The sequence below is a fragment of the Xyrauchen texanus genome, chromosome 12 (genome assembly GCF_025860055.1).
Source record: "Xyrauchen texanus isolate HMW12.3.18 chromosome 12, RBS_HiC_50CHRs, whole genome shotgun sequence".
Lineage (NCBI taxonomy): Eukaryota > Metazoa > Chordata > Actinopteri > Cypriniformes > Catostomidae > Xyrauchen > Xyrauchen texanus.
The window spans coordinates 19,338,815-19,353,863 of NC_068287.1; the positions used below are offsets into that span (position 1 = coordinate 19,338,815).

Consider the following 15,049-nt stretch of genomic DNA (forward strand, 5'->3'; position numbering starts at 1 on the left):
TGTATTTAATGTGTGCTAGCAAATAGCCTACAGAGACAGGCAATTATGTCTTATTTGACATTGCAAATTATATCATTGGTTGAACTGCCACAAATTATTTATTTACAAGCATGTTGCAGTAAGGTCTAGTAAAGAGAGACCCATGGGGTGTTTTGTAATCAGATAGTGTGGTGCATGCCTCCATTGTACACATCACAACCACTGGTTTGAATAAAGGCACTATTCTGTCCTAGAATGGTCAATCACAACAATGAAACTGAGAAAAATGGCTTTAAATCTTCTTGGTGTAAGTGTGATTTTGAACTGACCGCCATTTTCACACTCTGAATCTGAACATAATTGAGCCAGACCGGTCTGTCACTGGATAGATCATAGTCTTGATACATGATTCCATTCATAAATCAATTTGGGGGGACGTACTGTTCAACAATATATGGACAAGTTGGGAAAAATAATTGGTTAGTACATTTTTGTGTTTACTCACCATACTTTTGATTATTTTACATATCCTTTGTTTGTTTTTTTTATTGTTGATTTATATTTTTGTGAATCACTTCATATGAGATGGTTTTTAAAAAGTGAGATATACATTTTAAAATGCCTGGATGTTACACTATGTGTCACACTGAACTAGCCACCCATATGTCTATAAGCCACACATTTTACAGTAGTCATTAATACAATGTTTTTCTGTTGTCGTTTGGACTCTGATCTACTTAAAGTCCTTTTCCCTCTTTCAGTCTTTGCAGTACTTTCTCCCATATTTTAGATATTCATAGTATTATTGTCATTAATAACTGCTTTTTCTCAACAGTCCTTCATTCTGCAATTTCTGATATGGACGTGACTCACCAAATGCTGAAACACTGTCAGAGTATTTAATTATGGTTTTCCAGCCGCATCGGCAGAAAATTGTAAGAAGGGAACCGTTAAAGTCCAAAAGACATGAAAGTCATGAAGATCATACGATTCCGGTATTTTTTAATCCCTTACACCCTGAAGGCATTTTTAAGTATTTAATGCTTAAATGGCATACCCAAAAGTAAGAATGTTTAGAAAAAATATATTTTGATCACGCTCTGTCATTATATAACACTGCTGACAAAGCACACAAAACATGAGCACTTAAAATGCATTTTTCAGTTATTAGTCATGTTTGGCATTATACCTTTTAGACAGTAAGTATGGACTGTCATAAAATAAACTTTGGTGTTGTTCTCCAACATGTCAACTTTACCAGAATTTGTTTTTGATAATGTAAAGCAATCCAGAGATATAGCATTTGGGAACATGGTTCACAAAGTGGACTTTTATTTATCATCGTCTCCAAAGACCTATTCAAACAAGTTTTATTGAACATTAAAACAGAATAACTGAAAATTATGAATGCAGAAATCTAAAAAATAAATATATTTTAAAAACATACTTAAACTTATATCAACTAAGTGCCAAAAATAAAACTGAGCTCTCATGGGCGCCTTATTCCATCACTCCACATAGTCTATGTATGTGTGCCCTGAGTCTGTTGTGACGTGGGACACATGGATTGTCCAAATATGGAATCTAACACTCTCTAGGCGTCCAATGAGGATGATCTGACACATCTATGACATAAAGTATCGTGTTTCTGTGAACTGATCCCAGAGAAACCTCGGCATAGATACGCCATTAGCGATTAGCCACCATAGCTTGTTATGACAATCTTTGACTAATATTTCGGGATTCTCTAATCGTATTATGTCGAGTGTGGGCTTGTTTTATAAGGAGCTCTTTTCATTTTCTACATCATGTATATTTTTCATGAATTTATAAACCAAAATGCTTTCTCTGTTTATCATGCATGTGCATTTCACACGTTAATAATCACTGCAGTTTGATCTCTGAGTGAAGCAAATCTGCCCATTATATCCTACAGATATATGACACATGGCTATGTGACCTTTTGATTTTTTACTGGTTCTAAATATGATTGTTGTGATCACAAATTTGTGAATTCTGAAAGTGCGAACAGTGTAGTCCAATTTGCTTAAAGAATTACTCTTATGAGCCAGTTTATTTTTTTTTTTTTTAATGAATCTGACTTCCGTCATGTCCAGCTCAAAATGAAATTAGAACTGTTATCATGTTATGTACTTAGGACTCCTTAGACTTAAAGGGATAGTGTACCCAAAAATGAAAATTCTCTCATCATTTACTCACCCTCATGCGATTCCAAATGTGTATGACTCTGTTTCTGACCCACATCTATCATATCGCTTTTGAAGATATGGATTTAACCACTGGAGTTGTATGGATTGCTTTTATGCTGCTTTTATCTGCTTTTTGGACCTTCTGATTTCTGGACACAATTCAATTGCATTGAATGGGCCAACAGAGTGTGTTCAGCAGAAGAAAGAAAGTCGTACACATTTGGGGTGCATGAGGGTGAGTAAATAATGAGAGAATTTTCATTTTTGTTGTGTTTTGTGCAGTTAGTTACTGGTTGTTCATATGACAAAGTGTCATAATCATTGCCTTTTTCAAGAACTGCATTCAACTTATCTCTGTTTTGTTATATCCGATGTGTTGAAACCTGAAATTATATCATTATTTGGCAACAGATGGGGGGTTGTTCATTGATTTCAGTCGGAATTGCCAAACCATTAGATTCTGTCTAAACCTTCTGTTTAAACAAAGCTTTTGTGCAAAATAACATTCTTTTATTTTCTCTGCAGACTGATGTTGCGAGAGGAACCGCCCAGCGCTCCGCCCAAAAATATAGTGGCCAGCGGCAGAACCAATCAGTCCATTATGGTGCAGTGGCAGCCACCCCCAGAGCCTCAGCTCAATGGAGCTTTAAGAGGCTACGTCCTCAGGTACAAAATGTATTAACCATTACAACAAACAATGCCTGATGTAATGAGAGGAAATGCCACACTTTAAACAATACTTTAAATATGTATTTAAACAATACATCTGTGCAATATTCTGAAAACATTTCAGTTGCTTTTTATATTATTATTATTGTTTTTATATTTTCCAATGCTCTTTATTTATTCATTTGGCAGACACTTTTGACCAAGGAATATAACCTTCTTTTTTTTTTAACAATTATACCTTATACAGTATTTGCCGTCTCAGCTTGATATTTGAGTTGAACTTGTAGCTTTCAGTTCTGTTTTGTTAAAATTGTTCTCCTGCTAGTGGCTTCCTCAAGAGAATCCATACACATTTACTGTATAAGCAAAGATTATTTGAATGTTTGGCATTCTGTGTGAAAGTACATCTTATCTGTCTCCAGTGACTAGTGTGAATGCTTTTACAAAGTACACTACCAGTCAAACAGACCTATTCTCAAACCAAGTCAAACCAGGACAGACCTATTCACTCCTTATTATTACAGTTTTACATTAATAGGGAATTGTATGAAAACAGAATACGAATTCTGTAGTGACCAAAACATAACGTTAAACAAATCAAAACCATCTTATCTTTTAAACTTCATATATTCGTTTCTTATAATTTGCAATATTGCTTTTGCCTAGACTACTGATCTGCACACTCTTGGAATTTTGTGCATGAAGTGCTATTTTTATATATTTTTTTATATATATTTTTATTATTAATATCTTCCCTGAGGTCCACTGATAATATATATATATATATATATATATATATAAGTAGATATATTTGTTTTGCACCAAAACAGTCACAATTTAGTAATATATTATAATTTTCCTCTTTTTAGCCCACTGTCTGAAATGCATGGTTTTGGCCTAAGCGCCCACTGTTCTGATTGGCTAACATCATGCAGCCCCTCAAGTTCAGCAAACTCAAACAGAAGAACATCATAAAACAAAATAGCTGGTTTTACACATTACACACATCCAACACATTGCATCTGAATATATTAAACTTTTAAAATATATTAAACTTTTTAAAATTTTAAATATTCATGAATGAAACGATTTACTTATGATTTTGAAGTGTTTAACTTCCCCCTCCTTCAGTAGCAGTTCCTTTGCAAAGCTTGAATCATATTTTGTCTGTCAGTCCATGCTGACATGAGCTGAAAACAAATGCATATACATAGTCCAAAAAACTGTGAAATTCCGCACATATATAACGAAGGCGTACTGATGCGGAAACACACCGAAATGGTCGAAGATGTCCATCGTCAAAGACGTCCTATGTTTACATACACCAACAAATATAAAATAGTGCAGATGGGCCGAAAGAACGTGACCATGACGTGTTTGTGCTCAAAGCAACACAGGCAGCAGCTGAATTAAAGAATTGCTTCTTCCTTTCAGAGTTGTAACTTGACATTGCGTCTTTTAAAAGCAGCATGAGATATGTATCAAGCAGTCAAAGATGTCTGTCTAGTGCATGAATATATTCAAAAATAATCTAAAATAGTCCAGATGAGTCCCCTTAGGTGTTATGTTAGGAATAGTTATCAACACAAGGCCTGCTCTCTTGACTTGAATTGCACGCCAGTCGGCGGGGCCAAGGGTGCAATGACGCATGTTATGGGATGTGTAAAAACAAATGAGCAATGTGTCATGATGTCATGAGCAGGCAGATTTCAAAATGAGACATTTCAGCAGGGTGGAAACTATAAATGCTCTTTTTAGACTGGAGAGGAAGTTTTTGAGTTCTGAAATGTACACTATGTTTATATAGTACAGTTACCTCTTATATGTCTAAATATCAAGGACATTTTATTCTCCATTTCATGACCCCTTTAAAATATTGAAGGTGTTCCCATGTTTTTAGGCTTTTTGGCATCACTTGTTGGCTGCTTTTCCTTCATTATGTTTTTTTAATATTGATTCATCAAATCAACATGTTATTTGACACTTGTGTAATATCAGTGTAGCATCACTTTCATTATCAGTGTTTAGCCACCTTAACAGTGGAAATATTTACACTGGTGTTAATTGCATTCTTCCATCTGATGTGTGTTTATCACTATTCCTACCCTGAAAAGTGTTTGAGTGTACCTAATAATTATACAGCCTCTGGAAGGTCTTCTAACAGAGCAGTGACCTAGAAGAAATTCATTGTCGCTCACTGTTTGCCCATCGATTCCACTGATGTAGGTATCGTCTCGCCGGGCTCCCTGGAGAATACCAGCAGAAGAACATCACCAGCCCTGAGATCAACTACTGCCTCATCACAGACCTCATCATCTGGACACAGTATGAAATTCAGGTGGCGGCGTACACCGGGGCAGGCCTGGGCGTCTTTAGCCAGCCTGTCACGGAGTACACACTGCAGGGAGGTGAGACCTTGGTTCTTCTGTCACGAGCTTTCTTTCTCTTTTTTTTTCCGGTTGCTGCTTCTATCAGCCTCTATGTTTTCATTTATTCCTTTTCATCAGTGGATCTGCAGAAGCAGGCAGCATGCTGGTTTGAACCGGTTGATGCAGTACTTGTTTACATGCCACCCTGAGGTCAACTTGGCCCCTATTATTTTTGGCCCCTCTCTTCAGCCCGCTAACTGCCACGCTAATCCTCTTCAAAACAATTATGGCAATTATCTATCAGGCTGCTTTGCTCTTCAGTTACAAATTACACCTCAATGAGAAGACTCTGTGAAATCCATCTAAAGAAATTTGGAGTGTTTTGATTAGCTGATCTAAGGAATAGCAAATGCATCGACTCCATTGAGAGCCTTCATCTGTCAAATTAATATGTTGGCTTGACTTTGTCAAAATCCTTAAACGAAGACCAACATTTCTAACTGTATCTCCTCAAATAGCTTTCAAGCTACATCCACCAAACTCGTTACAGACCTTCAGACTGTAATTGTGTGCTATGTCTTTTTAACTCTCTGTTGTGCTTATAGTGTTGTCCGAAGGCAGATGATGCAATTTGCTGCTGGATTGTTTAACTATACGAGCTCTGCTTTGGTTTGCTTAGTGCCTTCAGTATATAGGGACATTATCCTTTATAAACTCTGTGTAAGCGTAATAATAAAGTATAGACTAAGGTGAGATGTCGTAAATAAATAGATAATTTAAGAAAATATTTGGTTTGTTTATATTTTCTTTGGGATCGCTGGTATTTGTTGTCTGTATGACACTTGTTATCACTGGACATGTAAATTGCTTCAGGCTGCATATTCAATACGTTTTATGCATTCTAGCTCATTCTATGATTGGAATCCACATGAGATCAGTAAAAGAAGATTGATGAAAATTGCAAGTAAGATATATGCAATAGATAATGTGTAATTTGTAATGTTTACATTCTGCATTCGTGGTGCTAATGTTTGCATGCAAACCTTGAATATAGTATGCTTCTTTTGTTGTATTTTATGATGGAATATTGGAAAATAGTCTATGTAAGATCATGAAAAAATATATTTGTTTAAAAAAAAAAAGACATTTGACATTACTGCAAAGATGTTTGTTGGGTGAAATGGGTGTTACTATGGCAGACAGATGTGAAGATTAGTCAATAGGCAATACAGACAAAATAATAATTATTAGAGGCACATCAATGTTTCAAAGGTGTGAATGGCTTACAGACTGTTGATTTGTCGTTAAATTAAAATATCTAGCGTTCGCCATGATACAGAGTGCATTCCATTCAGAAGTGATCATCCCTATGCCCTATTCCCTTCGAAGACTTTACCATCCACTGTGAGAGATTTGGAGGACGGAAAGGTGTGGGCTCAAAAATAACATTTATTTAGAACTCAACTTTTAAGTTTTTTTACTCATCCTCATGTTGTTCTAAACCCATATGACTTACCATGAAGCACAAAATAATATTTTAGCAGCTCTTTTCAAGCAAAAGTAGATATTGATTTTAAATGTCATGCTATAAATTAGACAAAAAAAGCACCCTGAAAGTATGATAAAATTAGTCTTTAAGGCTGATGCTCTATATTCCAAGTCCTCTGATGCCATACGATAGCTTTATGTGAGACACACACTCAAATTTATATATATATAAATAAATAAAAAAGACACCAGGGCTACATGCTTTTTCAAACAGCACACATTTTACCCAGTGAGGGATTTGAGGTAGGTAGTAGCGCCTCTCAGGACTCAGGACTGAGAAACTCTGCTGCATAATTAATGTGTTTACAGCACTTTAAGAGAGAGCTATTATTGGCAGACTTTTGAAAGGTAGTCTTTTCATTCAAAATAAGTCAAAGCTTGACAGGAAACCTGAAAAGGTCACCCCCAGAAAGAAATCCCACATCTCTCTCACCAGACATTTATGTGCTTTCTGTATGATTTTTTGTGCCATTTGTTTTTTTTTTTTTTTTTTTTATGAATGTACACAACCAGTTTTCCAAAACATGTTTTACACAAATATAGCTGAAATTCAGTTTCATACAAGTGATGAGGCTTTTCAAAACTTGCCCGAAACCAGCCCAATGATCAATAAAAACTTTCCAAAACCAGCCCAATGATGAGTCAAAACTAGAACAAAACCAGCCTATTCCCATGCGATTCCAAATGATTAGCGATAATATTTTCCCATGTGGGCGAAGTATCAGCATACAAATCATAGCATATAGTCGTAGTATATAGTACCCTATATAAAATAATGTCTTTTCAATAAATGTATTCTTAATATTAAATAAACCCCTAAACATTTTAAATATACATCTGGCCATCTAAAATCAATTAGTCACCTAAATTTCTCTCTCCTGCATGCACACACACAATGGTTGAGTACGTTTAGACTCGATGTCACACGTTGGCTCTTATGCAAACCAAATTATTTGTATTTTTTTAAACGTTGGTGTACCCACAATGAGAGCATGTGCGAAGGCCAATAAAATCAAATAAAAAAAATATTATCCCTATACATAAATTGAAGCATATGAGGTATAATTTGAAACCTTACAATCTGAACTTCTGCATTTATGTTACTTAAAATAACAAAATATGGGCTCAAAACATTCGCATTGAAAATGATCAATATCAATATAATTCCTACCAATAAGTTCCTGCTTGAACTGAAAATTAGAATGAATATCTAAGGATGAGTTCCTCTGTGAGGGCTAAAATGAGTAAGAGCGCCACCTACATTTCAGATCTGTATATTGTGATGGAATGTGAAAGATAAGTGCTTAGTGCTCTAGTGCTTACTGCCATCTAGTGGAATAAAATTAGACTTTTCAAAGTGCGCTGGAGTGAACAGAACCAGAATTACACGTTTGCAAAGTTAAACCAACAATACATTTATATTAATTTTGTATTTCTGTTTATCATAATATTCTAAACACATACAATATTATTTATTGATAATTGCAGTCTTTTTTTCTCTGAAAATGTAACACATTTTTTTACAATTATTCCACAGTATGTGTCAATTGTAAGCTTATCCACAACTTGCAACAAGGCAAAGAAATGTGTGATGCAGCAGTTTCCTGCAGTCAACAGCACATGCTTATGTTACTAAAAAGAGAGAATCCAAAATCTTTTCAGGCAACAAGAAGTGGTGTAATTCCAAAAATGTACTGCAAGAAACTCTTTAGTCTTTGAATGAAATAATGATGTTATTAACCGTTTACCAGCATTTAAAAATAAGTTTTCACTGTGGAACTATTTAAAGGGATTTTGTTCCTATTTTCGGTTATATTCTGCAAAAAGCATAACTTTTTCAATTTCCTATTTTACCTTTTAAACCATTTTTAGTCCTTGTTTAAAACTAATTTGTGTTATACGTTAAAACTTCAAACCACGGTATAAAAGATCAACCCATGACAAAAATAGTATCCCAATTTCACAAGAAAGCCACAGACATGGGACAAAAATAATTATGAGTCCTATAGCTAATATAATAAGTCACATTTGGATGTTACAGAACTCTAACATTTAGTATGTGTTTGCCTATAGTTCCTACAGCGCCCCCGCAGGGTGTGGAGGCTAAGGCAGTGAATTCAACCACCATCAGATTTTCCTGGAATCCACCACCACAGCAGTTCATTAATGGAATAAATCAAGGTTATAAGGTACACCCATCTTACCACTGGTTTATTTTGAGTCAGGGTGAAATAGAGCTGTTCAGTTTGTAGGTCTAAAACCTGGAAGTTAATTTTCAAATCATTGTGTGCCCTCTGGAATCTCCTTAAGAATAGTGGTTTGTGAGTAAAGTAAGGTCTTTGGAAAACATTGAGACTTTTGAGTTTTGATGTACAGCATAGATAACACACTGTCATTCCTTAAACGTAAGTTTTAAGCTGCTGTTTTTTGAGACTTCCTATCTTGGCCTACTGTACAAATTGACGTCATGAATGAACCACTCTATACAGATGATTTGTTGACATGATAAAGGTCATGAACAGTGCGAAAACTATCTAACGATCTGCAGCTGCTTAAAATATGTAGATGCAGTTAGAAGTTGGTCCATGAGTCAGTTCTTCTGGCCATTTCTTGTGTTTGAGTGATATTGGTGTGTCCCACAGCTAATGGCATGGCCAGAGCATTCTCCAGAGGATGTCATAGTCATGACCATCACCCCTGATTATCACGGCACACGTCACCTCGGTTACATCAGCGGCCTGAGGAAGTTCACCTGGTACCTGACATCGGTGCTGTGTTTCACCACACCAGGGAATGGACCCCGCAGTGCCCCCAAACTGGTTCAAACTCATGAGGACAGTAAGTAATAGTCTGTTTTCTTTCCTGGCATGCTAGCAGGTTTGTTTCTATCTCTGTCTGAATCCAATTTCTTAATCAAATTTGTGCTAAGAATCTTAAAGCCTAACTGGTTGGTTCATACTTTAAGCTTATTTGCATAGAGCAAGGACCTTTTCCTCTTAAACTAAATGTAACATGCACAATTAAGGGATTAATTAGCAACTAAGTTTGTAAAATCATATATTTGATTTAAAGGAATAGCTCACCCCAAAAAAACATTTTGTAAATAATTACTCACCGTCATGTAATTCCAAACCATATAACTTTCTCTCTTCTGTGGAACACAAAAGGAGATCTTTTTTAAAATGTCCCATTCGCGGGGGGCCTGGGTAGCTCAGTGAGTAATGACGCTGACTACCACCCCTGGAGTTCACGAGTTCGAATCCCAGGGCGTGCTGAGTGACTCCAGCCAGGTCTCCTAAGCAACCAAATTGGCCCGTTGCTAGGGAGTGTAAAGTCACATGGGGTAAGTCCTTGTGATCGCTATAATGCGGTTTGCTCTTGGTGGGGTGCGTGTTGAGTTGTGCCTCCACACGCATTATGTCTCAGCGGTAACACGCACAATAAGCCACATGATAAGATGTGCGGATTGGTGGTCTCAGACGCGGAGGCAACTGAGATTCGTCCTCTGCCACCCGGATTGAGACGAGACAATACGCCACCGCGAGGACTTAGAGTGCATTGGGAATTGGGCATTGGGAATTGGGCATTCCAAATTGGGGTGAAAAAGGGGAGAATATCAGAAAAAATAAATGTTCTGTTCGCTGGTTTGAATACAAACACACTTGAAAGTGACTCACATTAGCTTAAAGGGCACCCAAAAGTGGCTTAAAAAGTAGTCCATGTGACTCATGCATCATATTCCAAGTGTTATGAAGGCACATTATTCACTCTCACATGTCAAATATCAAGTTGAAAATATATATACAGGAGTTTCAAAAAACACGCAGAATCAATAATTACACACCTCAATTTAGCTGATTAAAGTGAAGAAATAACAGAGTACTAATTATCATCATTCAATATCAAGAAATGTTTATCAAATTTAAAATTAAACATTATATGTCTAATCATCTCATCTTAAACTGTTACTTAATTTGCAAAGCAAATATAGTAGCCTATAAGAAGAAACAAAAGGTACCTGTTGCATGAACATTTTAAATCCTTGTCTTGTTTTTCAGATAATTAATTTACACTAAATAGTTTACAACAAACTGTTGTTTATTTTAATTACTGAGAAACCCAAACCACAGAAATATGCCTTTCCACTGGCAGAAAATATTTAATGACATTGTGTTGTTGCTGTGAATTTCTGCTAAGGTAGTGTGTGATTGATAAAATACCAAATTACTACGTGTTTATAAAAGTCACATTAATTAAAGTACTGTTCAGGCTGAAGCATAAATGCTGCTCTGTTGGTCAAGCCCATATAATTATAGTAACATCTTTAGGCATTCTTGACATTACAAGTGAGAAATTAGCTTGGCGAATTTCAAGAGAAATGTTCATAGAAAAAGATTCAACCAAAAAAACAAAAAACAAAGCTTCAGTATGTTTGGCTGTGTGTGTCAGGTTTTGCTATCTACAATGCAAATAGCTTCATAGAGAAACTAAATAATGTCTTATTTCACCTATACAAATAGGGTTTGGGTTAGTCTATAATCAACTTAATTAGCTCACAATAGAAGCAGCTTAATTATGAGTAAAAGGAAGAACCACAGCCAGGAAATACAAAACAAACATGTTTGTCTGTGTTTAGTCCCAGGCCCTGTTGGTCGCCAGAGCTTTACAGAGATCTTGGACACGTCTCTAAGAGTGAGCTGGGAGGAACCTGTGGATAAGAATGGTATCATTACAGGTGAGCTTATTTCATTTTTGACGTTTTTGTCACTTTTATTGATAAGATAGTCTAGTGAGGACAGGAAATGATGGGGAAACAAAACAGGAACAGGATCTGGAAATGTTGCAGATGAAAATTCACATTGCCCACATAAGCACTGTGGTTTGGATGTGAGCCTGCTCGGAGGTGTTTCTACTACTTTCACACTTTCAAATGTCATATTTTAAAATATGTCTTCATAATAATCAAGTAAAAATACTACTTCAAGTTTGTTTGCGCCAGCATCTGCAAAGCAAATTTTTCTTACACAATGATTGATTGTTCATTTGATTTGTCTTTGCTCTTAAACCAAATCTAATCTGCCCCCCTGTTTAAATGTAGCTGAACGTTGCATTAGACAGAGCAGGTGAGCCTGTAAAGCAGCTCCATTTTCATTTGGCAACTCTTTGGTGTTCATATAGCTTTATTAATGGATACACTCCTATTTAACACTTCGTTGGGTTTTTGCACAAAGGCAATTATGGCAATGTTGTTTGCGTTCCGTTGGCAGAAACAATTTAATCTCCCTGTTGCACAGCTTTTAAAGGATGCTGCTGTAAATTGTGTGTGTGTGTGTGTGTGTGTGTGTGTGTGTGTGTGTGTGTGTGCGTGCGTGCGTGCATGCGTGCGTGCAAGTTTGGGTGGTTTACTACTACATTTTTTATGATAAAAACTGGTAATTACAAGGGTATTATGCTATAAATATGGTTTATGTCCCCATAATTCAAATTGCTAAAAAAAAAAACATACTAAACGATGTTTTTTTTTTTAAGTAAAAATGCATTAGGGGTGGGGTTAGGGGATAGAATCTATAGTTCGTACAGTATAAAAATCATTATGTCTATGGAGAGTCCTCATAATGATAGCCGCACCAACATGCCCAATTCCAGCTTTGCTGAAGCACCCCAGATCATCATCGATCCTCCACCTGATCGTCTAATGGTTATACGGAGACTTGGAGAGGCCTTCAAGCCACAGTGTCTCACACCCACTGTGAAATTTGGTGGAGGATCAGTGATGATCTGGGGTGCATCAGCAAGGATGGAATCAGGCAGATTCATCTTTGTGAAGTCAGAAGTTTACATACACTTAGGTTGAAGTCATTAAAACTCCTTTTTTAATTACTCCACAGATTTAATATTAGCAAACTATAGTTTTGGCAAGTTGTTTAGGACATCTACTTAGTGCATGACACAATACATTTTTCCAACAATTGTGTACAGACAGATTATTTCACTTTTAATTGACTATGTCACAATTCCAGTGGGTCAGAAGTTTACATACACAAGTTAAATGTGCCTTTAAACAGCTTGGAAAATTCCAGAAAATGATGCGCAGTGGAAAACTGTGTGATTAATTAGTTTGATAAATTAAATCGATTCACATCCAATATATAATACATATATATATATATATATTGGATGTGAATCGCTAATTTAAATGGAAAAAAATATATTACATTGTTTAAAAAGGGGGGAGGGGGGTGATTAATTGTCATGAAAATAATATCACAATGCAACATATCTTAATGGTCCTCAAAAAGAGGCTTCATTCATTGTCTACATGCAAAATATAATTTCTTATTTGGTGCAATGTGACCTGGACCTGTTTTTGTGAGATTCACCCTTGAAGTCTCAATAGTGCAGAGAAAGAATTAGATGAGGACTAATGAGACAGCACTAGATTGATTCTGGACATAGATTTAACCCACTGAGTTACAGAACAGTGCTGGATTTAGATTGAGGACAGAGAGACAAATTAGATCAGGCATACATTGGAATAAATAGCTGCTGTCTATATCAATGCACACAGAATTGTTGCTCTTTGAATGTTGGCTATGCCTGTACTCCAGCGAGCTCTCACTGTGCAAAGCTTGATTTAGGAGTGCCTCAATGGAAAAGGACATTCAGCGATTGGAAACAGTGCTGACTCTGGGAGAAAATACTCCCAATAAAAAGCAAATTACACTGAACCTCTGCTGGCTATTAGTCTCAGTTAGATGCGGGTTAGGGGGCAGGGCCCAAGGTCTAGACAACTCACTACAGCAGTTCCCCACATTTTACCCACCTTGTTTTTGAAAGATGGATTGTTTATTTTAAGTTCAAGACCTCAGAGGTTAAAGACCTGTTCCTCTTGCTCTGGACGTGGAGAGTTGTCATGCCAAGTTGGACTTGGGAGAGTGGTGGCCCAAATTGGCCAGAGTTTTTTGTCATTAGGGGTGTAGCACATTGCAGAATTTTTTTTATTTTCTTTACTCTGTATTTTAGTCTTTTTTTTCCAGTAATAATTATCTAAACATAATTAAAACTAGGTAGATTTACTTCAAACATTATTTTCATCTGGTTTATTCTTAAAACAAGTGGAGTTGAATTTTCACCAATGAGGCAAACAAAGCAAACTTGTTTTTCCTTTCAATTAAAGGGAAAATTCACCCTAAAATGCAAATTCTATCATGTGTTATTCATAGTTGTTTTAAGAATGTTTCGATATTTTCTCTGGAAAACAACTCTAAAATACTAAGTAAGAACATTGGTGTTTTGCAGGTTACCTGGTGTCCTGGGAGGTGCAGGGGAAAAACCAGTCACGGGTGGCACGCACCTTGACCAACACCACATTGGACTACAAGGTCACTGGTCTCACGTCCCTTACAACGTATACGCTGGAAGTAGCAGCCATGACGGAGGCAGGCGTAGGAACTATAACTTCCTCCACCATCTCCTCTGGAGTGCCACCAGGTGCATTTAAAGAGTCCTCTATCTCAGTGGTTCTCAACTGGATGGATCGGGACTCTACAGTTGTAGGCCTATTCTGATAAGGTCACAGAAAAACAGTGCTTAATGCAAAGTATAACATGCAACTAACTGTATAATCGTTATAGGTAGGAAATCAAAATAAAAAGGCTTATCAACTTCTAAAGGCCCCAGCACACTCACTGAAAAGTGCTTCTTTATTCTTTGCTCAGAGCCAAAAAGAAGTTTAAAACAGCTGAGCAACAGTATACTGTTTGCAAACATTCAGACACTGTCCACATCACAGTGTTTTGAGGAGCATTTAAATATGAGGATGCACAAGACTAAAAACTAAAGTGACATTAAAATGTGTTATCAATGACTTATTTATTCTATGAGTAGAATTCACATGAAATCAGCTAAAGAAGTTGTTTTAACTAATTGATAATTTAAAGTAATACATATGCAGTAGATAATGTGTAATTTGTCATGTTATACTATACTATAAAATGTGCAGATTACACTCTGTTATTGTAATTTATGATGACACTGACTAGTGCAAAGATGGGTGTATAAAAGAGTGTTAATGTACAGAATACAGTCAAAAGAATTATGATAGGTATATCTTACTTTGGGCAGATGTGTGAATGGCTTTTGCGGCAGATGTAAAATTAGTGGATGGGCACTTAAGAGTATTTGAGTAGTTTTGATTCCTTTTGTTGATGGATTACACACAAAAAATCACATGACAGGTTTTTGGAAAATGTCTTTACACAAACGGTTGTACAG

The 15,049-nt window shown here is 36.3% G+C and overlaps 1 protein-coding gene across 1 annotated transcript in view; it reads left to right on the forward strand.

Moving 5' to 3' along the window:
* The window catches only part of LOC127652384 (protein sidekick-1-like), a 495,188-nt gene that overhangs the window by 396,908 nt on the left and 83,231 nt on the right, over positions 1 to 15,049 (forward strand). Inside the window, 6 exon segments of the mRNA XM_052138488.1 lie at positions 2,715 to 2,855; positions 5,085 to 5,266; positions 8,849 to 8,964; positions 9,418 to 9,613; positions 11,412 to 11,510; positions 14,075 to 14,266. Coding sequence (XP_051994448.1) covers positions 2,715 to 2,855; positions 5,085 to 5,266; positions 8,849 to 8,964; positions 9,418 to 9,613; positions 11,412 to 11,510; positions 14,075 to 14,266 — 926 coding nt within the window.